The sequence below is a fragment of the Haemaphysalis longicornis genome, unplaced genomic scaffold, assembly GCF_048455015.1.
Source record: "Haemaphysalis longicornis isolate Haplotype H1 unplaced genomic scaffold, Haemaphysalis longicornis Haplotype H1 scaffold_3, whole genome shotgun sequence".
Lineage (NCBI taxonomy): Eukaryota > Metazoa > Arthropoda > Arachnida > Ixodida > Ixodidae > Haemaphysalis > Haemaphysalis longicornis.
In genome coordinates, this window is record NW_027526335.1 from 58,392,993 (window position 1) to 58,420,410 (window position 27,418).

At 47.0% G+C, this 27,418-nt stretch overlaps 1 protein-coding gene across 1 annotated transcript in view; it reads left to right on the forward strand.

Annotated features, from left to right (window-relative positions):
• The window catches only part of LOC144175231 (uncharacterized), a 170,491-nt gene that overhangs the window by 102,274 nt on the left and 40,799 nt on the right, over window positions 1–27,418 (forward strand). Inside the window, exons 3-4 of the mRNA XM_077704336.1 lie at window positions 17,705–17,773; window positions 18,163–18,176. Coding sequence (XP_077560462.1) covers window positions 17,705–17,773; window positions 18,163–18,176 — 83 coding nt within the window. The remainder of the gene's footprint in view (window positions 1–17,704; window positions 17,774–18,162; window positions 18,177–27,418) is intronic.

Sequence of the window (27,418 nt, forward strand, 5' to 3'; positions counted from 1 at the left end):
ATTGCAAAAACGATCTGACGAAACTATAAAAAAATGCATGTGAAACATCTCCTAAAAACGAAGACTCGACAAACAAAAAAAAAACGGAAAAGACGTTGGAAAAAAAATTACACCATCTTCCCGTAGGGGAACCGTGAGTAGGGGAACCCTGAGTAGGGGAACCCTGAGTATGCAAAGCAGCCATGGGGTCGACTGAAGTTCCCATTAATTTTCAGTTCGTCGTTTCCGTTGACGTTCAGCTTCGCGTGCCTTCGTTGTATCAGTAGCTTCTGACGTAGTTTGAATGAGTGAAGGACATAAGGCGCGTTCGTAGCACATGCTCCCGTCTCGGTTTGTAGCGCAGTGGGAAGAGCGCCACGTACCTCCCGTTGCGGCCAGAGAGTCGTGGGATCGAAACCGGGCGCCGCCTAATTTTTCTTTTAATAGTGAACTGCGCTGACGTCAGCCCAAACGCTGACGGGGCTGAAGAGACGCGCATGCGCAGTAGAGTGCGGACGGCGGACAACGACAACGAGGGAGGGAGGGACACAGCCCCGAGCATGAGATGCTTCGCATCTATTACGAATGAAAAAATACCGACAATGGGCTTGTGCGGAAAAATAAATGATTCGCAAAGTAACGGAACTTAATCGAAATAATAGCGTAAATTTACAACATTGGAAAAAAGAAACTAAAGATATTGAAAACCTAAGAACAATAAAACAACCCAACGTATTTAGCCACTAATAGCCAGATCTGGCTATAAAGAACTCGCAATGTAGACAAGCTGCGTGACAATGCTACTACGCATTAGTAGACGATTCACTGAATTTCTGCTGATTTTCCTTAATCGTAAGGTATCCGTATGTGTAATTACGGTATCATGTAAATACACAGTGAACTATTCGGACGTTTTGGAGAGGAGGAATAAATGTTTATTCCACGAGCGCTGGTGCTGCTGTTTGGGGCACCCGCCCGGTGGGGGGCGTCCCAAGTCCGGGATGCCCTGGCCTTGGCTGGCAGTCAAGGCCCTCTTCACCATTAAGCGCTGGGTCCCAGGGTCCCGCAGAGGTGCTTGAAGAGGAGCACGTAGTGTAGAGAGAGACGAACCGGTAGGGGGGAGTAGCCAGTCTCAGAGCGCCTAGAGTTGCGGGCTACGTACGGATTCAGCGAAATAGTGAAGACGGGAACACGTTTCTCTATGAGCCACGCCAAGAACGGGGAAGAAGAAAAAATAGACAAAAATGAAACGAGGAGGTTCTTCCACATTTTTAAGCATTATGGATACGCATCTCTTAGAGCGTACGCAATTTGAATACGCACTGGGTTCCAGCAGAGTCGTCATTACCTGCGAAGGACAGGGACGTCTCACACGGTGAGCGGATAAGGAGTGACGTAAGGCGAGGAGCGGGAAGAAACGTCCCCATCTCATCATCGGCGGTGGCATCGCATCTTTAGACGTGACGGACACGTACCGACGACGCACTCACAGATGCAAGTATGAAGGCGGTAATAAATAGGCTCTCTTTCAGCACCCCCACCCCCACAAGAACAGAAAAAATGTCCACGTTAGCTTTTCGTTAATGCAAAAACACCTATGTTAATCGACCAGATTTGGGGGAAATGCCCAAAGAGAGAGAGAAATAAACGTTTAATAAAAACGAGCAAGTGGAGTAAGTTTCTGCGAAGGAAAATTTTACATCCACCCAAAATGTAGCCATACGGCTACGAAGGAAAGCTGTACAGCTTGTTCAGAAACTTCGCAGTTGAAGAAAAATTCGCCCTGTATTCGAACCCGGCACCACCGCCTATTTAGGGCAGCCGCTCTACCAACTGAGCTAACTTACTCCACCTTGGGGACTTTCCCTAAATCTGGTCGATTAACACCTGTCCTTCACTTCGAGTCGTTGATCAATTCGCTCTCGCGCTACAAGCGGCTAGCCTCCTGGTTAGCTCAGTTGGTAGAGCGACTGGCCTAGATAAGCGGTAGTACAGGGCGCGAATCCTGGACCAGGACGAATTTTTCCTCTACTGAAAAATTTATGAGAAAGCTGCAAAGCATTTCTTCGTAGCCGTATCGCCGCATTTCAGGTGGATGTCAAATTTTCCTTCGCAGGCACATTTATGGTGGGCGATAAGGCCTGCGCAACACTCTAGAAAGAAATGCGACACGTGCAACAACCAATACAAAAATATTAGAGCCTAAAAAGAGAGAGATTGGGGACGAAGGGCAGAGCTGGCTTGTACACGGTAGAACAAGGGGAAGCTGAAAGATGAGGAGATAAATTGCCAACGAAACCAGGGTTGGGCGCGAGGCGCGAGCTCATCAAAGTCTTGTCTTCCTGCTACTCGTCTTGTCTTCCGCGGGCAGAGTAGTTCAAATCGAGTGTCAGTTTGAGCGGCGGATTTTATTTACGGCCGTCCTCCAAGCATCCGGTTCTTGACTGACGCCAGTTTCCTTCTGCGCGTCGCCAACGCGACCACCGAGACGTTCACGCCCAAGATCGCGGAGACCCTCGGCAGTCATATACATTGCGCTCGTCGCCGCATGATGGACGTGAAATAAACGGGCGGTTCATCTCAGGAAGCCGGTGGTTTAATTGGAAAGACGACCGTTGCCGATCACGAGCGCTGTGTTGCCTCCCTTCTGCCTGTATGCACGCTCTTGTCGTTGTCTGCGACAGCTGGTATATTAGCGAGATAGTTGCGCGCGAAGTTGGCCAGCGAATCGGCCGAACGTATGGAGAAGGCTGCCAGTTCTTGAACTTAGAAGGCAAGCGCATTGGGGGAAGGCGGAATGTGGGCCCACGCATTGGAGACGCGTGGTATAGTGGTTTCTTTGATGGTTTTCCTTGGGTGCTCATTAGATACGTGCGAAAAAGACGCGGAAGCCGCCAGCTTCAGTTAAACTACACCAACAAACCGCAAAAAAAAAAAAGCAAAGAAAGAAGCGAGCATGACACTCTCGGCCACGATACGTTGCGAACTTCAGACTCTATTAAAGCGAAAGCTTTCTTAGTGGGTCCGATGTCGTCCTGTCAAAAAACTGATGCATCTACCCGTAGGCCGGTTGGCCGACTGAAAAGCTCTGATAAGATGTCTGGACACACGGCGCGTGCGTGTAACCGGGCTTCCATTGTGTCAAAATGGTTATCGCGAAAAAGCAAGGGTTCTGGATAAGGCAATACACGCATCGATCACGAAGAAGGACTACACAATAGTATACCCTTATCTCGCAAACCACGTATCGGTATACATTTGGATCGTTCGTAAACACGAAAAATCGTCGCGCGAAAAATCGTCGCATGGGTTCCTTCTTTCATCGCGACTTCCGTTTTGAAGATTTGACGGTCGATTGGACGCACTTTCAGCGGAGTTTGGACTCACTTTTAGCGAAGGTTTTGACGGACTTTTTACGCAATTTTGATGTGAAAAAGCTTTCGCGCTTCTCTCAATTTTCAGTGGGAAGGTATGGTAAAGTGTTTTTTTATTACGGAACAACTTTAACTACATTGGAGGCACCACACAGTCCTTGAGTGAAGGGGAATTTCCAAAGAAATGTGGCAATAAGGAACTAATAACTCTAGACAACAATAACAAACAAGAATTAGCTGCAACATTGCCATCATTGTTTGTTATTGTTCTAGAATGCTGTGATTTGTCAAAACCCTGGTTGATATGCCACTTTAGCACGTATACGGTGTGATATAAACATGACACACACACAAAAAAAAAACAGGTTAAACGCACAACGGAAGAAAATGGATTACGTTGCAGACACGTATTCTAAGTAAATATAACGCAGAAAAGTAAATAAAACAATTTTGAATTTGAATATAAAAAAAACCTTTATTTCTCGTATAAGCGAGAGCACACTGGGACTAAAGGCACAGATGGCCTGACATGTAGAGGTCGAATAGAAAATGTCAGTAAAAGAAAGCATAATGAGCACACCCGTGAATCACTGCGCCAACTTGCGTTGTTGTATCGTATAAACAAAAACAGATACCTGTTTACTTGATAGAGGAACGTTTTGAAGTTTGGCACTGAAGTATCGGAGACTTATTGGATAGGCTACATGAATAGAGTTCTTCAGAAGGTGCGGGAGGATAATTTTGTATCAGTGGAAAGCTGGGATTTTCGAAGACGAGCTAGTTTATCTTGTTATCTTGTACGTTTAAAGGCTGCCAAAGCGGAGTTTGAGCTTCGCCCTTTTCACCCAACAAGCAGATCGCGTGTCGGGCTCGTTAATGGTATGTAGACGCAAGAAATTAGGCTTACAGTGCCACATACTGTTCCCATCAGTACACTGGTGATACGAAGGGGGTAATTGTTATCAAGTGCACGTAATATAATGACTAACGAAGGTCAGCTATCCTAAACCTGCTTTTGCTCGCGGGTTGCTAGGTTCTAGTAGTTATTACGATTAATACATATATATATATATATATATATATATATATATATATATATATATATATTATATATATATAATATGATATGATATGGTATGGTATGATGAGATATGCCAGAGTCATTCTTTGCTCTTCTGTACTGCCTGCTCTACAAACGTAATCCTGGCCTGTGCTCGAGCACATTTGGCTCTATAGTACTGTGTAGCGCACACGGTGCTCTGGTTTTTACTGCTTGGGCTTTACGGTGCCGTATCTGTCGCGGCGGCAGCAGCAGCACCAGCATCGAAGCCTAGCCAGGTGCTACCGCACGTATACAGCTCCTATCGCCGGCGAAACACGGCGCCTTCGGCGTCGACGGTCATTGTTTCTGTCTCTGCCTTCATTTTGTTCCTCTCGTTTCCCCACCGAAGGGTGTAACTGCCAGCGCGTTTATTTGTAGCCCGCAGCGTGCAGCACTGGGCCGTGGCGTGAGAGGGCCTCTTCTCCTCGACGCCGGCCATCGCTCAGTTGCCAATTTTACGACGAACTCAGCGCGCTCGTTCTGCCGGGCTGGTGGACTCGACGATCCATTTGCCGCCGAGCTGTGTTCTTTTGGCGGCCGTTTATGGCCGCCTTCGCTGAGGCGACGCGGGGACGATTCTAATGGGGCATGCGCTCTTTCCATTTTCCTTTCTTTCGTCTTGTACTTCTCTAAGATATGTTTCTCACTCGTCCCTGTAACGCCTGCTGATTGTATACGTCGCACGAAGTTGCTGAGGACTCCGTGACAATGTTTTTTTGCTCAAATTCGTTGTTGTTGCTATTTTAGTAGACGGCGGAAAGGGCCGGAATGTTGCGCGTGAGCCATTTGACTGCCCACCTATGGCTATCTTTAATGCCCGCTCTCCGTCTGCATATGTAAGCGAGAAACAGAAGGGCTGATGAACGAAACTCGGTCGCACTCGAGAAAAAATTATCCAAAAATGGTAGCTGCATGGGACTACCGACTTTGCATGTTTTAGGTGGTTGCAATGAAGCGTCAGTGTCGTTTGATGCGGGCATACAATATCTGGAAAAACTTCCCTCAAGGGCTTAGAACGCATAAGATATCAAAGAAATAATTCCACGAATTGTATACAAATATAGGGATGCATGAGTCTCGAATGACTGAAGTTTTATCTTTAACATGTACCTTGATCTACGTTCGCTAGGTTGTTTTTTTCTGGCATATTGCGAAAATGCTATATATAATGGGACACAACACGCGCAGCTATTACGGCAGTAGCAAGTGGACCCGAAATACCCCTGCCTCGTGTAGATCCGCGATTACAGGAGCAGCGTCTGCTAGCCGTAACAGCCAGCGCCACCGCGGGCGCCTCGTGTTCGAGGCAACGAGGGCCGACAAAACCATCTCGCCGGCTCGCGTGTAGTAGTAACTCCGGCGAGTATTAGCCGGGGATAAATCAAACATCGGCGGCCGAACGAGCAGGACCTGTACACGCCGGTGGCTCGCTCCCCCGGGCCGTCGGGCAGTGAGCAAGCGGGGCCGCCTTTCTCTCCTATTTCTTCTTGAGCCTTTTATTGGCCATTCCCGAGGACTGGCTGCAGTCCTTTGTTACAGCGGCACTTTTTACGATCTCATCGAAAGATTGTAGACCGGGCACGGCGGTGTTAAAGCGCCCATTTTCGATTTACCCATTGTCTGCGAGTCGGCCGAGCCCTACGGAACACCGGGTCGTGTGTGTGCGTGTTTGGGGAGAACGCGGCGCATTTCGGCCCCTTGCCCAACAACGCGCTGAGCCGTCCAGACCGAGGGGACCGCTTTGGTTTTTACTATCCGCCCTTAGCGTGGGAGGCTGTAAAGGAATCCCAGACTCTGAGCCGGGTTTACAATGGTTTCTTAATGCCAGCTGTTTTATGATTGGTGTCTGTCTTCCCATGGTCTTTTCTATTACGACGGAGAGGCAGAGCTTGTGGCTTTTCTTTTATTATTTTTTACGTTCCACTTTCAATATGTAGAGGCGCGTGGGCTTTTAGTCTCGCTTTCGGCTCCCGTGCTTTCTGTCGGCTCTCAGCCTGGATTTCCTGTTGTTCGAGGGCCAGCAGGGTATTCAGTAAGGCTCTCGATGGTGGAGCGCAGAGCCTTCCCGAATGGTCGAAGGACCCTGCCGTGGGAGGCGAGCCTACGGGCGATGTCCATGCCGCCGAGTAGTGCTTTGCGTTGAGCCTACATGCACAGCAATTACTTCCTTGCACTGTTCGCCGCCGTGAACCGGGGCTATAACAACGAGTCTCTTGTTACTAGCCGGGACCCTTTCCGACTAAACGCGACTCTTTCCTCGTTCACCGTCGTTTCCCCTCAGTGAACGCAACAGTGACCTGAAGGTTGGACGTTGTAAAAGCCCGTGGAAGAATAACTTCAATCGCTGCGATGGGGTGGTATTAGGGGTGGCGGCTTGAGGCAACAAACAGGGGGGAAGGGCGATGGAATATACCGCAGACAATAAACGTAATTCTAGACCTGGAAAGTAAATGTATATATATATATATATATATATATATATATATATATATATATATATATATATATATATATATATCGAAGGGGAGGTTTTATTGATATAGAAAATATTCTTGCACTGTAGAAGTAAAAAAACAAATTGGAGAGCGCGGTAAATGAAACAGAAAAAAGAACATAAAAAAGAAACAGAAGATGAAGCGAGGACTGTGATTGTTGTTTTTTTTTGCACGTGGAAATACGTATCCCGTGGTATGTGGGCAAAAAAACAGGAAAATGAACAAATCTGGTGTTTTAACCAAGCGTAATGGCGACGCAGATGATGAGCCAATGTGGGTCATGATAATAAAACACAATGCTGCCAATTCTACTTCAAATGGCTAATGCATAACTTGGAACTAGTTGTGTAAAAACATTAAATAACATAAGAAAATATTCAGCAAAATTTCTCTGCTTATGAGGTGTTTCGCTCTGCCTATAGCTGTAGTCTCATCGAATTTGGAGATCAGCAGCACCTGTAGCAGTGTTGTGTTCTAGAATTCTGGATGCCGTATTTTTCATCTCATCACCACCGTAATTAAGCTGTTTTCGCTGTATGCGCGATAATTGATTTGGGGTGACTTGCTATTGAGATAAGCGCTTAGAACTACTGTGTACTCATGCCTCCCTGATTACCTGCACACTTGGCATAGTCGAGTCACGGCCGCTCGGTGGAAATACCTTGTTTCCATCGAGGGGCCGTGTTCGAGGAGTTATCTCTTTGTGTATATATATATATGTATATATATATATATATATATATATATATATATATATATATATATATATATATATATATATATATATATATATATATAGAGAGAGAGAGAGAGAGAGAGAGAGAGAGAGACAGAGGCAGGCAAAGGCACAAGGGAGCACAGACCGTTTATTCCGGCTTTGCGACAGGAGCAACCAGCAGAGCCTTCGACAAAGATGACGGTCGCGCGAGGCACGGATTGTGAGAACGACAACCGGAGGCGCGTGGATGGAAATGGTGATGCTGATGATAGCAGCGTTTCTCGATGGTATGAGTGAGGAGAATGACCACTGTCGCGATCTCGATATGAAGTGGTTCACACACACACACGCACACACACACACACACACACACACACACACACACACACATATATATATATATATATATATATATATATATATATATATATATATATATATATATATATAAAGAAATACCGGCAGTCTACAACGCCAAAGAAGGCATAGGGGAATGGTTAGACTATTTTTTACCGTTAGTGACGTTACATTGTTTTTTTAATTATTATGTGAAAAAGAGAGAAAGAAAAACACGCGCCCAGAGTGGGGACCGAACCCACGCCTTTTTTCTTTCTTTCTTTCTCACGTAATAATTAAGAAAAATAATGTAACGTCCACTAACGGTAAAAAATAGTCTAACCATTCCCCTATGCCTTCTTTGGCGTTGTAGACTGCCGGTATTTCTTTCTGTATTTCCTAACGAGCCCCTCATTTCCAAACCCTATATATATATATATATATATATACAGTCGAATCCACTTATAACGATACCGCTTATAACAATATATCGGATATAACGATGGACAACGATTGCACCGTCCAATTTTGTATGCTTTCTATGGTAAAATAACCCGCTTATTACGATGCTCCGATCCGCGATATCGGATATAGCGATTGAATCCGCTTACCGCGCACGCCGAAAATGCGAGAGCTGCCGCCGGCGCTGGCACCGGCACTCGGCGCCGACAGCACGCGACGCGCCTTGCATCCCGTCCACCCCTCAGAAAACGGGGCGACTGCGCCAAGCGAGAGGAGGAGCAGCTTTTCTTCCCGACTCCCCTCCCGGAGCCCCTGCTTTGGCCTCGTCCGCGCGTTCGGCTGGTTCGGCCAGTTCGGCTCGCACTGCTCGCAGCTCGGAAGTTTCCCTCGCCTTTTCTGCTCGCCGAACTGAGTGCTTTTTTTTCTCCGCATCTGCCTCCGTTTAACGTTTCACCAGTTTCACTGTGGAGTCGGAATGAACGTTCGGACGCCATGGCCGATTCGCCTGCGGCGCTGCGGCGAGCATCTAATTGCCTGGAACAATTAGATACTCTCGAAAAAGATGTGCGTCAGCTTCGTGTGAAGCAGTCAAAGCAAACTGAATATGGCTTTTCTGCAAACGACTAGTTGCACTACCTCACTTGCATGCTAATAAAATGTTTTGATCTCTCTTGTGGCTTTTTTTTTCTCGACCCGCTTATAACGATTATCGGTTATAACGATGGGATTTTCTTGGCACTTGGATATCGTTATAAGTGGACTAGACTGTATATATATCAAAGTTGCAGTCCTTATTGCCAGTGCTGTTTGGCGTTTTAACACTGTTTTATAGTGCCGAATGAGGTATGATTGCATTTTTTTTGGTAGGAATAAATAATTGAAAATTCAAGTCGAGAAAAAATGCGCCGTTTTTTCCGGAAGCGGGAATCGAACCCGGAAGCGGGAATCGTATATATATATATATATATCGTAGAGCGAACAGACGAACGGGTAACAAACAAACTTTATTGACGTTTCGGCCTGGGACAGGCCTTCGTCGCCTTTCCAGGCCTGTCCCAGGCCTGGAAAGGCCTGTCCCAGGCCGAAACGTCAATAAAGTTTGTTTGTTACCCGTTCGTCTGTTCGCTCTACGGTATTTTCACCGGGCCCATTGCATCATCTTGTGACGTATATATATATATATATATATATATATATATATATATATATATATATATATATATATATATATATATATATAATATAGGCGGGCTTCTATAAGTGCATCTAGGTAGTCTAGGTTTATAGCAAGGCAATACCAAAAAATACAAACAAACACGAAATATTGCCTTATTTCTGAACACCGTTGTTTTAGCTAGGCGTTGGCCTCTGATCCCAACTAGAAGACCACACGTCGTCACAGCTGTCGGATTCGTGCCCATCTTTACTTTTAGCCAAAAAGTGGGAACAAGAAAAGAAAGCTCGCAGTGAGTTGGAACTAGCGCATGCAAAATTCGTGCATCCGAACAGAACTCACTTACCCTGGAAGCAGCAACCGGCCTAAATACTCGTTCTCAGGGTATACGCAGTCGTGAATTAGAGGAAGCGAGCCGTGGGAGACGACTATTGTGCGCGAGATTGCGCGCCGCGGAGCCAGAGACGCAATGGCCGCGGGGAGGCGATAAATACTCGCATCTCTGGTTTCTGTCCCGGCGTCGCTCTATATGCGAAATGGGTGACATTCGTAAATCAAGCGGCCTCCCTTTATGCGGGGGTCTGCTTAGTGCCTCGCCTGCTTCCAGGCGACCGGAATCATCGCGGCGGCGAAGAGTGCGACAAAGAAAAACGTATACCCAGCAATAAGAGCGTCGGGTGGGGGTGAGAAGGGGAAGGGGGCGCCACCTCAGACCAGACGCACATTCGGACGGATCGGTGGCACAAAGGAAGGTGTCCCTGCGGCTCGCACACCTCCCTTCCTCCGCCTCTTCCCCACAGCGGCGGCGGTGGCGGACAGGCCGCTTGTAGACACAGCGCAGTCGCCTTTCCTTCCCGGGCCCCAATATATTACCTTTATCTCTAATCGCTTCTAAAAGAGCCTTTCTATTCGAACCTTCAACCGTCGGTCTGTTCCGTCTTTTCTCTTCTGGCGTGGCGCAAATATAGTGTCCTCGCTGCAACCGCAATTCTTGACGCAGGGAGGGAGGATGATGGAGGAAGCAAGACGCGGGAATGAACAGTTTGCGCGCGGAACGATACGTATGGCGCATATCGCGACGCCTGCTCTCTCTTCCTCCAATGTAGGCCCTGATAGAGCGACACAGCACTCTGGATCCTTGGACGCAGCGGCCTTCGGGCCGCCTGTTCTGCCGCGATGCGATTACTTCGGGACTCGAGCTCTGCCCCCCCTCAGAGCGTTAGCTGCAGGAAACGCCACCTTGGTTTCGCTTTCTTTTTCCTTTCTTGTCGCTTCCCTTCGCTTCCTCTGCTCGTCTCCGTCGCTTCTTTTGACTCCGGGGCTGAGCCCAAGTTTTTGCGGCGAAAAAGTCCCTCACTGACGTCGCTGTTGTATCGCATTTGCGGGGTACGAGTATTTATGTAAAGTGACGCGGGTGCGAAAGCCACGGGCGCCGCCACAACCGCCAAAGGCCCGAGGCTTTTAAGCCCCGGGGTGCTACACCTATCAGCTCTCGCTTCTATCTGCCTCTCTTTCTCCTTTTTTTAAAATTTTATACCCAGAACCGTCTTTTAAGGTGAGCATTTAAGACAGGAGGAGAAGGAGAACATGGAGGACAGGCGTCTTTCTGGGTGAGAAAACGATGCCGCGCTGCGTGGCTTGATCTCTGACGTCGTTTCCAAAGTTATGGTTCCTCGATGTGATGGGAATGGGAAGCATGGCGGGCCCCGTAAGTGAAAGAAACCACGAGTCCGCATGAATCTTTTGCGGATGGAAATCTACGGGCCAGCTGGCGTTTGACGTGAGAGGCGTAGCTGGCTGTATACTTTGCACAGCGCGCCTAACTTCGGGCCGAAAACTGTACGCGCCCGGAAATTCAACTGAAGCAACAGTGAACAGTCGCTGTTTGGCTGGTGTGCGTTTACCCTATTGAAGCAAGTTCAATTAGGATGGCGATGTTGGGCAATCACCGGAGATTATATCACTCCGAAACTATAGCTACTACGTCGGCTTACCGGTAAACGACAATGTCATGTTTCATGGGATGTGTACAACTGTGTGCTTTGCCCCAGTAAAGCAGCTGTGAGCGTGTATACCACACCAACTGGATATATATCATGGTAGTACATAGGCTTCTGTGCTAAGTAAACGCTTATATTTTAAGTACAGTGAGCAATTTATAGTAAGCGTTTTCCTTCTGACACGGCTCCACAAATGTTCAAATGATCATTCCCAAGCGAAGCTTCAAACCTTTCGCGTCTCTGCTGCGGGGAAGAGTGGCGGGGATAGTTTTACAGCGCTCCCTTTGCTAGACTCCAATCAGCGCACCGAGAACTTCTATCCAGTCTAAGCCGTTTCGCATTACTCTTCGAAACCACATGAAACTAAGGCCCGTCCCCGAGAAAGGTCGCCGATGGGCTGAATCTGCATGCAGGGATTAATGAGTACCAGACTACCCGGCAGGCCGATCCGCGATCGATACACGCTCTGGCTTCCGACATCATCATCATCATCATCGTCGTCGTCGTCGTCGTCGTCGTCGTCGTTGTCGTCGTCCCTAGATCCACTGCAGGAAGAAGGCCTCTCCCGTTGACCTCCAAACGCTCCTGTCTTGCGTTGCTCGAGCCCATAGTTTACCCCCGATGTTCCCTATTTCATCCCTCCATCGTGTTATTGGCCTTCCCCTTCTTCTAGACCCATCTCCTAGTATCCACTCTGTTACCCTAATTGTCCACCGGTTGTCGGTTCGCCTCACTACATGGCCAGCCCAAGTCCATTCATTTTTCTTTACTTGAACTATGATATCATCTACTCTAGTTTGTTCTCTGATCCAGGTAACTCGTTTCCTGTCTCTGAGTGTTACTCCTAACATTATTCCTTCCATGGCCCGTTCAGCCGACCTCAGTTTGCTTCCCATTTGTTTAGTAAGACGCCAAGTTTCAGCCCCATATGTGCACCGGCAGTATGCACTAGTTGTACATTTTTCTTTTGAGTGACAAAGGTAGCTTTCTTTTCATTATTTTGGAGTGTTTTCCGAGTGCTCCCCAGCCCCGTATCTATTCTGCGCCGGATTTCTCTCTCGTGATTGGGGTCAGCGCTAACCATCTGTCCGAGGTAGTTATATATTCTTTTACTTTTTCTAGCGTTTCGTTTTCTAAGCTGAAGAGGGCGCTTTCGGGATGGCTATTCCTCATTATTTTAGATTTATTCATATTTATTTTTAGCACCATGGTCATGCTTTGTGATTGTAGTTCCTGGAGCATTTTTGCAGGTGTTCTGCAGTCTCACTCAGCAAGACTACGTCGTCTGTAAACCAGTATTCTCCGCTTGTGCTTAATCCTGCGTTTTCCCAGTCAAGCTTTCTGAATACCAACTCCAGACATGCTGTGAACAGGTTTGGCGAAATGGTATCTCCCTGTTATACTCCCTTTCAGATCGGGAATTTGTCCATTTGCTTGTTAAGTGTTATCCTGCCCGTATATCCGTCCTATGTCGTCTAGAAGACTTATTTGGGTCTCTTATATTCCCTGGTCTCTTAATGATTTTAGCACAGCTGCAGTGTGTACTGAGTCAAACGCTTTCTCATAGTCTATAAGTGCCATGTAAAGAGGTTTTGTGTACTCTGCGGATTTTTCTATCACTTGATTGACAACATGGATGTGATCCATGGTTGTGATCCCTTTCCTAAACCCAGCCTGCTGTCTGCGTTGTTGGCAATTCAGGCTGTCACCTACGCGGCTAACTAAAACTTTGTTAAACAGCTTATAAACAACTGAGAGTAGGCTAATGGGTCTGTACATTTTAAGGTCCTTGCGATCTCCCTTTTTATGAATCAGAAGAATGTTGGCGTTTTTCCAGGCTATAGGCATTTTGTGAGCCCTTACTGAGCATTCCGAAAATAGTAGAGCAAGCTTTCCCAGTACAATATCTCCTCCCTCCTTCAAAAGATGCGCGGCTATCGCATTGCCACCTGCAACTTTTCCTATTTTCATGTCTTCGAGGACCTTTCCAACTTTCTTTTTAGTTACTAGTGGGACACAGCAAGTTTAGCGTGTACTCTCAATAGTTTACCCTAGTCTAACGTCGCTGGCATACATCCTGGTGTACAATCATTCTTCTACCTTTATTATTTCGTCTATGTTGTACGCAATGTTACCCTGCGCGTCTCTCATGACAAATAAATAAACAAAGTGTACGGTTGGGCGAGTTGGAAGTCACGTTAAATTCGGTTTAAATTCAGTTGGAAGTCAGCGCTCGTCCCGTCGTCTTTCTGTGTCCTTGTTTCGATTCGCACTGTAGCTATTTTTACAATAAATAAATAAGCTCCGCTCGCTTCTGGGTTGGTTCGTTTGGTGTTAGACTTGATTTTTGCAAGCTTCGCGTTCCAACATCGTTGTCGTTTCGACGGAGGGGTAGTTGATTTTTTTCTAATGGGGGCAATGGCAACAACGCCCATGGGTCAAGATTTTGGGGTACGTCAAAGATCTGCAGGTGTCTTAAACCCATTCCCACCCCTTTTTCACAGCTCAGGTGTAGCTTCGACGCGTAAAACAACCAAAATTTAAATTGAAGCGCACTATTGAAAATTTCGAGCTTGTTGCAGCCATCGGTGCAACGGGCCCGTTACTTTTCCAACGTAGCGACAGGTCAGACGGGAATTCCTAGTGATTTACGAAAATAGTAGCAGCTTGCGCTACAGTGCATTCACTTCTGGTCATCCTTGGGTTATCATTTGAGCTTTTACTTGTTTTTTGAGCTGTTCAAAAGCAGGCAGCTGTAGCTTGATGAGCGTTGCCGCCACAAACATCCGAGCATGCTTAAACACTCCACCGCCCTCTGTCAGCGTCGTCCGTTAATCCCGGAAAAATGATAGAACAAACTTATTCCATCTCAAAGGCTCGTCTTCAAACAGCTGCTAGAATGAATTACTGCATTATTCGCGGTTAACCCTTGTTAAAGGGACCCTGCAACAGTTTTTTCAACTTTTTTTGAAATCTTAAATGCTTGTAGAACGTAGTCACCCAGCACACCCGGTACTTAGATTAAAATATGGCGAAGTACCTCAGCCAAAAATTAGTATGCCCATCAGATAACCTGGAAACGCGCTCAAAAGATTCTTCTCTCTTTCCCTGTCTTGACGTTCTTCGCCCGCTCGAATTACGTCACTAAGGCCATGTAGCGGCTGTTGGCCGGCTTTCCTTCACTTGCAGCAATGAACGCTTTTCGATAGCAACTAAAAAAAGCCGCAAAAAACAAAGCATAAATGGAAGACGTATCTGGTGCGACGAGCAAATCACGCAGTGCCGCTCCGTGCTGGCGATAACTATAGCTTTCGCAGTGGTTCCAGACGCGAAGGAAAGAGAGAAAGCGCTCATCGAAAGTTGATTGATTTTGGGGTTTAACGCGCCGACGCAACGCAGGGGATGAGGTGCGCCGTAGTGGAGGGCTCCGGATTAATTTCGACCACCTGGGGGGTACACACGGGCGTTTTTGCTTTTCGCCTCCATCAGAAAAGCGGCCTCCGCGGCCGGGAATTGAACCCGCGACCTCGTGCTCAGCAGCGCAACGCCTTAGCCACTGAGCCACCGCATCTGGTAAGCTCATCGAAAGTGTTGTAGGTTCCCTTTAAACACCAGTTGATGCCCGCCACGTTGTTAGTACAATTGAGAGCCGTAAACAGAATAATATACCACACTCATAATGCGTGGGGATCGTGCTCTCGTTTGCGCTATTTTTTTCTCACTCAGAACTGTAAGCCATAATGGCTTCCATCCCGGCTATCAAAACGTACACGTTGCCGCATCTCGACGACGCTGCTCGCAGGTGTACCTCCTGCAACGTTTCAGGCCGAGTCCGAGCAGCTTTCCATTCGGACGCTCGCATTGCCCTGGCCGTGTGTACAACAGTCCCAATGCGAGGGGCGTGCAGGGGCGTTAAGCTGCGCTTTGTGCGCGCGCTAAAGCGTGCAAATATTTTCCCAGTGTGTACCGGAGGCTTAGGATTACACAAAGCTCGACTCGGATATCGAACACGCCGGCTCAGAAAACAAGTCATATGCGCGGACGTGACAATGCGCTATATGCGCCCAGCGCGTACAATTCAGCGCGGCCTTATGCCCAATGCTCTGAGAGAACGAGCGCGTGAAATGAAAGAACGAAAAGAAAGAAAGCGGGGCGTTTAGGCCTACAACATTCAGGTTCTCGGATCATTTGTCGGGCCGGCCCGCGTGTATCCGGACGCCCGCCGCCCCTTCTTTCTTCAACGTGTTGCGTGAGCACAAAAAGTCTGTCAGTCAAGTCGGAGGAGGCCCCCGGACGTTTCTAATGTCGTCCTGACTTTCCTTCTTTCTTCATTCGTTCTCGTATATTCCACTGTTCAGCCTCCGTCTCGCGCGCGCGCGATCTTCAAATGCTCTCAAAATCGAATAAAGCACGCTCGACGGAAGCCGCCGCGATTCCGGCGGATTTGATGCCGCAGCACGCCGACAGGGAGTGGCGAAAGAAAGAGCGAAACTGAAGGTGCGAGAAATGGAATAAGAAGAAGAAAGGAGAGACGAAGCCCAGAAAGACTTCCTCGCTGCAACAAGAGGGCGCAGCAGTGCGCTTTGCCGAGTTGTCAGAGCCCGCACAATGTGCTTACACGATTCGGGACGTCCCGGGCCCCTAATTCCGACAGCTTTTCCCTGAAAACAGCCCCCGAGCCGCCGAGCCTCAGCGGTACGACCCTGGCGCTATTCGAACGCACGCACACAAAGCTCCAAGCTCCGTTCGTCAAAAAAAAAAAAAAAAAAAAAAGGAAAAAGAGAAGGTGGAGGAAGGTGTAGCGCCCCTCCACCTTTGCCGAGCTGACGTAAAGCGTGTTCAATGCGTTAAGTCCTATAAATGCCCCGATGATCGTTTCTGCTTTCAATCCGGCTTCGGAAATACGTCTCTCTGCGAGCGGGATTCGGCGCCCATGCAGTTCATCCCCCCCTCCCCCCTTCCACGTCCTTCTCCTTTTCGTCGCCTCCTTTCCTCGCGGCGTGGTGCCCGATGCGTGCGTACGTGCGCTGCGCCAAAGCTTCTTTTCCGTTTCTGAAGAACACGAATAGGAAGGAAAATCACAAGTAGTCGTCATGGGGAACGATTATAGAACGCCGCGGCTTCGCATACACGCTTCCCGCCCATTCGTTTTGTGTCGCTTCGCGCGCGGCCCGTTTCCCCCGCACTTTTAAGGCGCTTAAAAGCCGTCGTTTAACGCTTTATTTTTTCTTTTTTTCGTGGAGCGCGATACGTATAAAAAAATAAGCGGAAGAAAAGCGCAACACCTGGTTGAGAAACAACGTAGCTGCAATCTTCCGGGCCATGCTAGTAATTTTTTTTGTTGTTGCTGGCAAGTAGTCGTATTGCACGTTTCTGGCAAGAGAAACGAAAGCCGGATATTAAGAAGAGCGGTTATCAACTTATTTTGCGCTTAACAGCAGCAGTTAGACAAATAAATCTCAGATAAGAACGGATCTGAGATTATAGTATAGAGTGTAGTATAGTATTAAGTATAGTATAGTATTAAGTATAGTATAGTATTAAGAGTATAAGAGAGTATAGTATTTTCGCAGTATACAAAAGCCGCCCAACAAAATCCTTAAGTCCTTGGTGGTATCAAGTGCCCGATCCCTCTTCGTTATACTTTGATTTGTATATGAACCGTTATAGACGTTCCCGAATACATCGGGCATGCGCTATGCTTGGGCCATTGGTATCATCTGGACGAACAGTCTCCAGAGACCGCACAGAATCCTCCGAGGGGGATGGGGGTTGTAGCAGGGTAAGTCCAGCGTAGATGGGCATCCGTAAAAAGTTGGTAAAAGTGTTCGGAAAGGGTGGGAAGATGTATTGAGGGGTCAAGGGTGTTTGTCCTGCCGTGTTTTCTGTTTTGTTGTGTGGCGGTGGGCAGAGAGGGGAGCACTCACGAAGGCGGGAGAAAAAGTGAGAAAAGGGTAGCAATTCGCGTTTTCTTTTTTGTTGCTGTTGTTGTTGCTGCTGCTGCTCTTCCCCTTTTCACAGGCTGTCGTGCAACCCGTGTCTCGTTTTCTTGTGCTTTTCGTAGCTATCCGTTCCTGTCGCAAGAGAAGAGGTACCCCGGAGAGGACACTGCTATCCCGTCTCGGTCTAGAAAGTATGCTTTCCTTATCCTTACGCGCTTATACTTTTTGCCGCGGTTTTCGCCGTGGTGGCGAGTCTTTGCCCGGTGAATGATTACATGCTGCGGCTAGCAGTTGTGCTAAACAGAGTTTATATTGCGCGTGGTTTGTGGACGAGCTCTTTAGGGCATACTTTGCTTGGCGAAAACGTTTTCTTGAATTAGTGTCCCGTTAGAAAATCTGCGTGCGTTTTATTCCTTTACAGGACTAGACCTAAGGTCCGTCTACAGCAATAGGTCTACAGCAATAGGAAATCATTTAAAAAAATGCAAATAAAAAGAACAAATAATAATCGTAAAAATTCACATAAGAAGGAGGTTAGATTACGACGTTGGTTAATTCTTAGTTGGCAATTTTCTTGCAGTCTTTTGGACATCGGTAAAGTATTTATTTCAATGTTGTCGGGTAGGAAAAAGTGTGTATTCATGAAACCGAGGCTTCGACGGACGCCCGTCTGGTCGGGAATGTCATTGAAGTACATAATAAAGAATACGCCGACCACAAGAGAAAATAAAACAATGACGTTTCGGCACCCCGAACGGGAGCCTTGTTCACCTTGAACGGGAGCCTTGTGAACAAGGCTCCCGTTCGGGGTGCCGAAACGTCATTGTTTTATTTTCTCTTGTGGTTGGCGTATTCTTTATTATGTACTTTAAGTGTGTATTCACTTAAAAAAAAAAAAACGCGAAGGGTCGCGTTGAGCAAATTTTGGCGTAGTTATATATTATATTTAATGTATTATATTTGGCGCATTTATATTTATATGGCGTATAATTAACCGCAGGCGGGTTTCACCACAGCGCTCCAGAACGACAAGTACGCGTGACGTAATGTGCACATTCGGCGAATGATGAGGCCCGGCATGTGATTTGAGCAAGAAATAAAATCTGCGCATGGACTCAAATCACATGCTGAGCCTCGTCATCAGTTATTGCTATATCTATCGCGTCTACCGAGTTTTCTTTTTAACTTTAGACAACATTCGGCGCTCCAAAGTGCGAAAACAACCGGAACGAAGAACAGTAACTCTTGCGATCGTAGAGCCAGACGGGCTGGGCATACCATTGTGGGAGCGCAATTTCGCATCGGTGCGCAGAAGCTCGCAGACAGACGCTGACGCAGGAACTGCAACGAGGGAGAATAAAGATCATCGAACACCTCCGGGCAGATCCCAAGGCCGCGCGGACTATTTGCGGCTGAGCCCTCCTTATTCCGAGCCGCTTGGCCGGCAGAGAAAGACGAACCCGGGGCTGTCTGCACAGCCGAGGGAGGGACATTAAACAAACATTAAACGCTCTTTTCACAAAAGGAAATGGGACAGAATGGGGCCGCCGCCGCCGCCTCACAGTCTGTCTGCAGCCTCGTCTCGCTGTCGGACTCTTAACGGCTGGCGTGTTTATATAAATCGCGGCTCGCGCATTGTGATGATAATTTCTGGTCACCCGCGGACTGCGTACGCCGCTCCCGTCTTCTCGCGTTTCACCTCCTTTGTACGGTCATTGTCGACGAACTGGGTCCCCGACACCTCGCGGTTCGCTTTTAACGGGGGAAGGAAACGAAGCCACTGGCGCATGCGCCTGGAATGCTTCCCTATGCTTCCCGTTCGTGGAGAGCGCACCGCGGGGAGTCACTGGCGACAAACCGCGTCTGAAAAAACCGTTCTTTCGATCCACTGCGCGCAAGTGAACGGCGGAATTCACGGAAGCGACAGTTAATTTGACATTTGTTTTGCAGTTGGTGCTCTAATATTCAGACTTAGTTCGCAGTTTTTTTATGTGCGAAGCACATCTTGAAGAAGCCCAATTTCTCAAGTTCTCAAATTTTCTTTGCTTTCTGGTTGCACGGCTTTGTGAGCATACGCAACCGCACATATTTATTCAAAAATAAATAAATAAAAACGAAAGAATGCACTCATCAATAAAATATAACTTTGCCACTAAACTTACAGATCGCACTTTAAGGTACAGTGCAGTTGATTATGATATAATTGTCATCAGAATGGCTATTCAAAATTGCACAGCTGAAAAATTTAAAGCAAGTTTTACTGTAATTTGTGTAAACTAAATGTATCTAATAATTATAGTTGGAACTTGGAAGCGACCCTAGTTAGGTTATGATTTATGCATCTAAAGTCTAAAAAACGGTAAGAAGGTATACTTTATATCTGTTCCTTTGCCCGCAAATCCAGATTCGTCCATAACCACTGCTTATACGTGAACTTGTCGCATGGTACAAGAAAAGCTCCAAACTAAAATATAACAGAAACCAAATAATGCAGATATTAATAAAAATTGCCAGCATATAAGGTGGAATGATTGTGTTGCAAATAAGCTTTACTACTGCAGGGCTTTTTGGAGGTGAAAATAGAACTACTGAGAAAACATGTAAAAAAAACGTGGCATTCCAAAAAAATATTTATGGTGAATCAAGCAAAATATGAGGTATTCAAGGGGGGCTAAAAACATCATAGAATATCGTTATGGACTCCGGTATTCTTTAATGCTATGTTACCTCAACAGCCAACATTCCAACGACCAACACACCACCACATGGCTGTTAGAGGACTCATCTGAATGAACACGGATGAAGAAAAAAATCACTGTACAACAACGCTTTCCTTACACGGGGTTCACTCTTCCAAATTGAATCGTTTTTCACGCCCTAATGAAGAAAGAATATCGACGTACGCCTTATGTCCCTCCGAACTGATCTGTAGTTCATTTATATTTTGCTCTCGCTATATATATACACGGGAAATTCGCTCCTAAGACATTGGGGGTCTCGAAGGAATTACTGTACAGACAGGCAACAACGACAAAAGCCGCAAGCGGAGCTTGCGCTCCCAGAATGAAATAATTGCATTATACACACAAGGTGGAGACGTTGTGCTATTGCGGAAAATATTGGTGCGACATTCAACGTCTCTTAAGTCATTTCTAGAGTTCTTTTCTTTTTTTACTTTCGGAGTACAAGTTACATAAAGTGGAAACTTGCTTGTGCAGGAGCCATGGCGGTGGTGGCGAGGCGTATTCGCAGGGTTTTGTCTTTTTAGCTTGTACGGTTAGTCGCCGGCATAGCAGAAAAGACGCCGTCGACGGCGGCGTTGGCCGTGCGCGATAAATTGACCTCTGCGAAAGATCCCGTAGCGCCACCTAGCGGCACCCTCTGGAACCAAACATTTTCTGGTGTTGCCGGAAATCAGTTTTATATAAAAACACCAGCGTATCAGAACTCCATTCAAGCTTTGGCCGCATTGAAAAAAAAAAAAAAAAAGCGCTGGCCCAGTGGACGCACATTGCAAACAGAAGCGCAGGCGTGAAATTAAGTGGCTGAATTACACTAAAAGAGGACGGACCCACATAGGATTTGTTCGTCTCGGTAAGACTGCGCTCTTTTCCTCGCTACCTTTTTAAGGCCTCGGTTCATCAGCTCGGGGAATATCGTCGATTTTACGAAAGATTCTCCTTGGCGCAAAGCGGCTGCATGGGCCGCAGCTCCGGCTTATGCTCGCGGCAGACCGTTTCCACGTATGTGACAAATGTTCCTGGCGCTCCTGCCTCCCTCGCGTCTCCTATCCATCTCTCTGAGCTCATTACAGTTTTAAGTCGTCGTCCGCGCGCTTTCTCTGCGAATTCAAGCCCCGTCTTCTCCCGCTTTCCTTCGCCTTTGCTGCGAACTTTATTTTGCGGCCTCTTGCAGCGCCTGCTTAAAGCGCAGGGCTCCTCATATTTGCTCCGAATATCAGCGCTCTCTTCCACGTGCGCCACCGCTGGCGTCGAAGCGTTAAGTGTCGGCGTGGATTTCGCGCCGTGACAAATGTTCCCCCAAGACCCTCCGCGCTCACTCTCCGCCGTTTCCGTAGCCTGGGCAGGTCGGCTCGCCACACTCGTCGCTAAAGGGGTTTTTCCGCGGCCGCTGAATTAGCGCCGCAGCGGGATGTCGGGCGGAAACAAAGGTAAAAGAAATAACGCGTACGCAGTTCGCCGTCTTTGGTTAGCGCGCACGCCGCGGAGTTTCGAAGAATTACAGTCGTCCAGCGCCTTTGCGATGAGGATTTGCATTGGCAAGTGTGATACGCGTGTGCGGTTTTGTCGCACGTGGACGTGCAAAGTCTTAATCGGGCGCAAGGAACAATGGGCAGATAAAGGTCAATGAGGCGAGAGAAATACGCACGTGGTTATTGTATTCCTTCCCATTTTCAGATTTATTGGCACCTCTTAGTTGATTATGTTCTCTTTCCAATGTTCTTTGGTCTGTGCATACGTTTATTTCTGAAGAAACCTTCTGCATCGAATAATAATTCTACTTTGAATTGAATAGTGTATCGAAGCGGTCTTTTATGGGTCACCTTACTGGATCCTTTTTTTGGTAGAGCTTCGATGCGCTAAAAAAAGAAGCCACAACGCCGTAAGTACAAGCACAGCTTGTCTGTCCTATTCCTCATGATGACTGCAATGCAAAAAAAAAAAAAAGAACATAAGTAACGGGTATCATCAGTGCATGCGCAGAAGTAGAGCACAAATAAAATCAGCAATAGCAAACTCGCCCTGAAAATAAAATAAACACACCAACTATCTCGATCACTGCCAATATGGACCTGATCGCGATACAGCGCATAGAAGTTCGAATAAAAATGCAAATTTTGGTGGATTTACGCGCCGAAGCTGCACATGGACTATGAAGCGCGCCGTATGTAGTCCAGGCCTGCGGATTGATTTTGAACTCCTGGAGAATTCTTAACTTGCGCCGAAATCTTTCACACTTGCATGTTTTCGTTTTTCGCCTCCAATTGAAAAATGACCCCCCGGCAGGAATCGCACCTGCGTCATAGGGATCAGCAGGTGAACGCCTTAGCAACTGAACCATCGCAGATGGTCGAGTGTACATATACAGCCAACGTGTTTCAGTTCAACTTGTGTTCCTTTACATTGGGCTTCTCCACAAATGTTTAGTTATCCGCGTGCGTAATTGTTCCTCTGAAGCACTACAGGTTGATTTTTTGTATTCTTACTGAGGAGCTCTGGTGCCGAAAAACATACAATTATGGCAATGGAAGCAATCGAAAATTGCCACTCCAGACCTGAGGGTGAAAAAAAAAAAAAGGCTAAATTCACAGCGCCTGCCAGCCGTCCTTATCCAACCTCTGTAATAAATGGTAATAAACATTGCCAGCGACTATAAACGTGAGTATCAGAATGCCAGAGAAAAAAAATTCCTAGGAAGCCTACTGACCCTTTTTTTTTTTACTTCCAATCTAGCAGTATTTCGACTATTTATCAAAGGTGCTTTTGCACGCTTAAATGGCCACAGTTCTCACCAAGAAAAGAAAAAAAGCTCTTCATGCGGGACCGCTAATGTGGTAGGGTTTCAACGAAAGCAAATAAAAATACTACAATACTAATGCTAGATATTTAGAACAATAAATTTAATATCAAATAAAAGTCAACGAAGCTTTATGTAGAACCGTCAGTGCCCACTTGTGTGAAAGCTCTCGAAGAGTTACGGCATTTCGCTTCGCAAACAAAACACTCTTGAAATTAGTTGAAACCATCGCTTTTCTAAAATAAAATCTACGACGTTGATCAATCGCGACTTTTAAAGAACTCCCTTTCCCTTTCCCAGGTTTCCCCTGTTGTTTCTTCTGAAAACACGCGAACTTCCCATTTGCTTCACTTATACGCACGACTCCCCGTGCAACTCGTTCCTGTCGTTACGCCCACAGCCAGGGCTTTTCTAAGGAAACAGTTATGCGTTTCCCAGGTGCCTCAGCCGCTGGAATTGTGCGTGCCGGCGTTTGTCCAAGAAGCCCCAATGACTCGTCCGCTCTCCTATTCTAACCGCACGCATTTATTTTTCTGTGCGCTTCAGTTCAAAAGTAAACCGACCGCACCCTAAATTGACCAGGCCGCACACAGTTGGCTTAAGAAATGCCGCTTTGCTCACAGGCAGTATGGAGGCGTGTACGCGATGTACAGTCTATGCATCACGATGAGCCACACTCCCTAGAGGAGGAACCTTTTCGGCGAACGCGTGCGTCAGGCCTTGTTTGCGACGGCGGGGTCGTAACGTATTCTTGTTAGAATACGAAAAGCTCAACATCGGCATCTGCAGCGAGGTTGTTCAGTCCCTTTTTATTGATTAAAACTTTAACCATTATCCGTAAACGGAGTTTGGCCTGCTGAAAAGCGACTTCCAGGCTAACATTATTGTATAAAGGTAGGAAGCAGGGTCGCTCTTAGTATGGAGCAATTCACTCGGAGGGCTTCGCTTATATTGTGGCCATAACTCGCCAGTCGCTTCGAAATAAACGTGACGTCACTGTTCTCACACAGTAATTTCGCACGTGTTTCCAACTGCGAAGCCAAGTTAACTAGGGTCACACAGATTGGGCGATATGCGGTCATGTGATCCGCGAGAAAAGTTCTTGGTTACTTTTCCGCTTTCGGAGAGAACCACTCCGCAGTGATGATATTAAAGTTCCCTTTCTCTGCCAGGTGTAATAGAAAATACCCCATCGTGAATACCTATACAATTGTTAAATATAGAATCGAAACAATAAATACTGCTTATGTGACCGCATAACAGAGACGTGAGTGGAAAAACCGCCCCCCCCCCCCCCCCCCTTCCAATTAATACTAAACTGCACGCCTACGCCGCTATGCACCTTCCAGCCGCTCGTACCGCTGTTGCAGGGCGTGACATTATTACGAACTGCTCATAGAATCCACCTCGGAACAACGGAGAGCCTCGCGTTCTTCTGTGCTGCTTTGCAAACGACGATGCATCACAAGTTAACACTTTTCCATCGAGCAGCGCGTTGAACATGTGGTTCAACGGCACGACGCTTTCATGTCGTCATGCGACGCCTTCAACCCTCTGGTGTTGCGGCAGCCATTTTAGTGTGCACTTTCCAAGCGAGTGGCGCGTCCGTTTCTCCGTTAAACGATAACTAGGGAGCACTCGGTTTCACCCAAGTTTGAATTCTGATACATATTAGGCCAACATTAGGATTGATGAGAAGAAACACTACCAAAGCCAAAACTCATGAAACAAGCTGTAAAACGCTCAAGAACGCTTGCCTAAGCCTTCGTGTAGCCACGTAACCTTATTACGGGGCTCTAGAACAGCGCTAAGCACAGTCTAAGGTTTTTAAAATGTTCCTTCGGTTTGTGCAAAGACACACAATCGTCTCAGAAATGCCATCTACAAATCTTGCAGACAGCAACTGAGCCGTTTCTCTGCACAGCTCTTATGCACCTCCTCAAACACGCGTATAGCGCTGCGGAGCAATTGGGCCACGTTAATTACACCCGCGGACCGCACAAAGCAGGCAGGAAACATTTGCGCGCTCGGAGCCCTTCCAAAAAGTCCCTCCCAGTTGAAACAATATTGCCCGCATCCACACGGGGCGGAGGGGGCGGAAAAGGAGGAGTGACAGACGCAAGAAACAATCAGAACGAGGGGCGCGAAGCGGGCTCGGCACGCACCTTGACCGGGGCGTTCCTGGCTTTCAGTTTAGAGCGCGCGCTCTCATTCCCGGTCCGGGTTCGTTTGTCGGTGCGAATTGCGGGCTCAGTCTGTCTGGTTTCCGTTTGTTGCCCTCTCGCGGGTATACCTGCATGCTGCACGGTGTGGGCGGACAGCCGCAGAAAGACAAAGAAGTTCGGGCCTGTCTGGGGTGGCGGCTTCAGAGCTCCGGTTCCTCGTCTCGGGGCAGCAGATCCGGGGAGGGTCCTGTTGTGCCGTGTACGATTCCTTTCGGCGTTGTCTCGGCGGTTTCAAACGCTCTCGTTCCGGGACCTGTGGTGTGCGCGATGCGTCGAGCCCTTTGGCGTGTACGTTTCCGTGACAGTGGGCGAGACCACTTGTTAATTTCCGCTTGTCGGTCTGGCTTCGTTCCCGGGCACACCTCCGGCTTTCTGAAAGAGGGGCCTTGCTTCGTTCCGTGTTCTTCGCGAGGCCGAAGTAGGGCGCGTGCCGGCGTCGTTTTTGCAAAACGTAGCTGAGCATTGGTGTTTCGTGTACTGGACACACTGTGTGTTTGAGCAACAGCGTTTAGTTAACGCACATTTCGCGAATGTGCCTTGTGATGGCACGATCTATGAAAATGTTTAGAGTTCCCGAATAGGAAATGCAATAAGGCTTGAACCGTCCTCATATTTGGATCCTCTTTCCATGGTATTCTTGTTCCTCTCAGGCGAGCTACAATCATCAACTATATCCGACTGCAAAGTATGACCGTTGTCGCATGCTGGTGCTGTACCCCCCCCCCCTCCCCCAACACTAGTTGTCAGAGTTTTGCGTCATGCATACATACAAGCACAATGACTTACATGGTGTGCAGTTTCAAATAAATTTCGGCAGTAAATGAATATTTAGTGAATGCGAATTTAGGTTATCTAAAAAACTTTATTTTTTGCTTTGGGGAACTCCTTGACTCTGTAACAACAACACGCAGAGCAACAGAATATATCTTGTCCCTGCTCAATATGTTTTATTGAAGATATATCTGTAAAATACTTGAGGCTGTGAGTTATCGGGATCAGCCTCTACTTAAAAAAAAATAACTTGGGAGGAAACAAAGGGAACAGTGGCGGTGGCTGGTACCGGACTGATCGGGAAGCGAACACCTGGCGCATCCCGCATTTGCTATTTGCTTCTAGACTCTTATAGAAATAAATATATATATATATATATATATATATATATATATATATATATATATATATATATATATATATATATATATATATATATATATATATATATATATATATATATATATATATATATATATATATATATATATAGAGAGAGAGAGAGAGAGAGAGAGAGAGAGAGAGAGAGAGAGAGAGAGAGAGAGACGTAGGTGGAAAGCGTTTACGGCGAGGGGTTAACCAGGGGCGTAATGCGGGTCACCTACAAGAGGTTGGAGTGATTGGTAAATTCCGTTCGTTTTGTGTTCCTCGAAGGCAGAATTTGAGCTCGTCATAAGTGAATTCTTGACTGCACGGTTGGGTACGCGGTAACTGACTGTCATTAGGCACATTATTAATGTGCAGCCAGCAGACGGCCGAAATGCTTGCGCCATGACGCTTACACTACCGTGGCGCCAATTCACCATTGCGGCAAATAGGAATTTGTAAACAATCGTCAGTTAGTACCTCCCAATCGTTTCGTCATGAGCACCACTGCGCCCCGAGAATTTCCCCGCATTGCAGATTCGTCGTTTTTTCTCTATCTGCCTGACGCTTTGCGCATAAGGAGGGCGGAAAGTCTTCGACCATTTCTTTATTATTTCTTGGGAGGGGGGGTTAGGATGTTTTAGTATGTTGCGAATAACTACGGAAACAAACAAAGGAAACTTACTAACATGGCGGCATATGCTCAGGACAGGGGTGCACACTGTTAAAACGTGCGCACACCATAGTTATCACGTTACTGGAGTGCAGAACGGTTACTAAGATGTTTGCCAAAAAATACAAATAAAGAAAACACCTCTTGGCGAATTCAGTTGTTACACTTACTTTGCTTTGCCTTGTTGTTATCCCTTCTTGCCATACGTATTGTAAGGCCGTGGGACCGTGTTAAAATTTGTGGTGGCAATGCCAGAAAAGAAT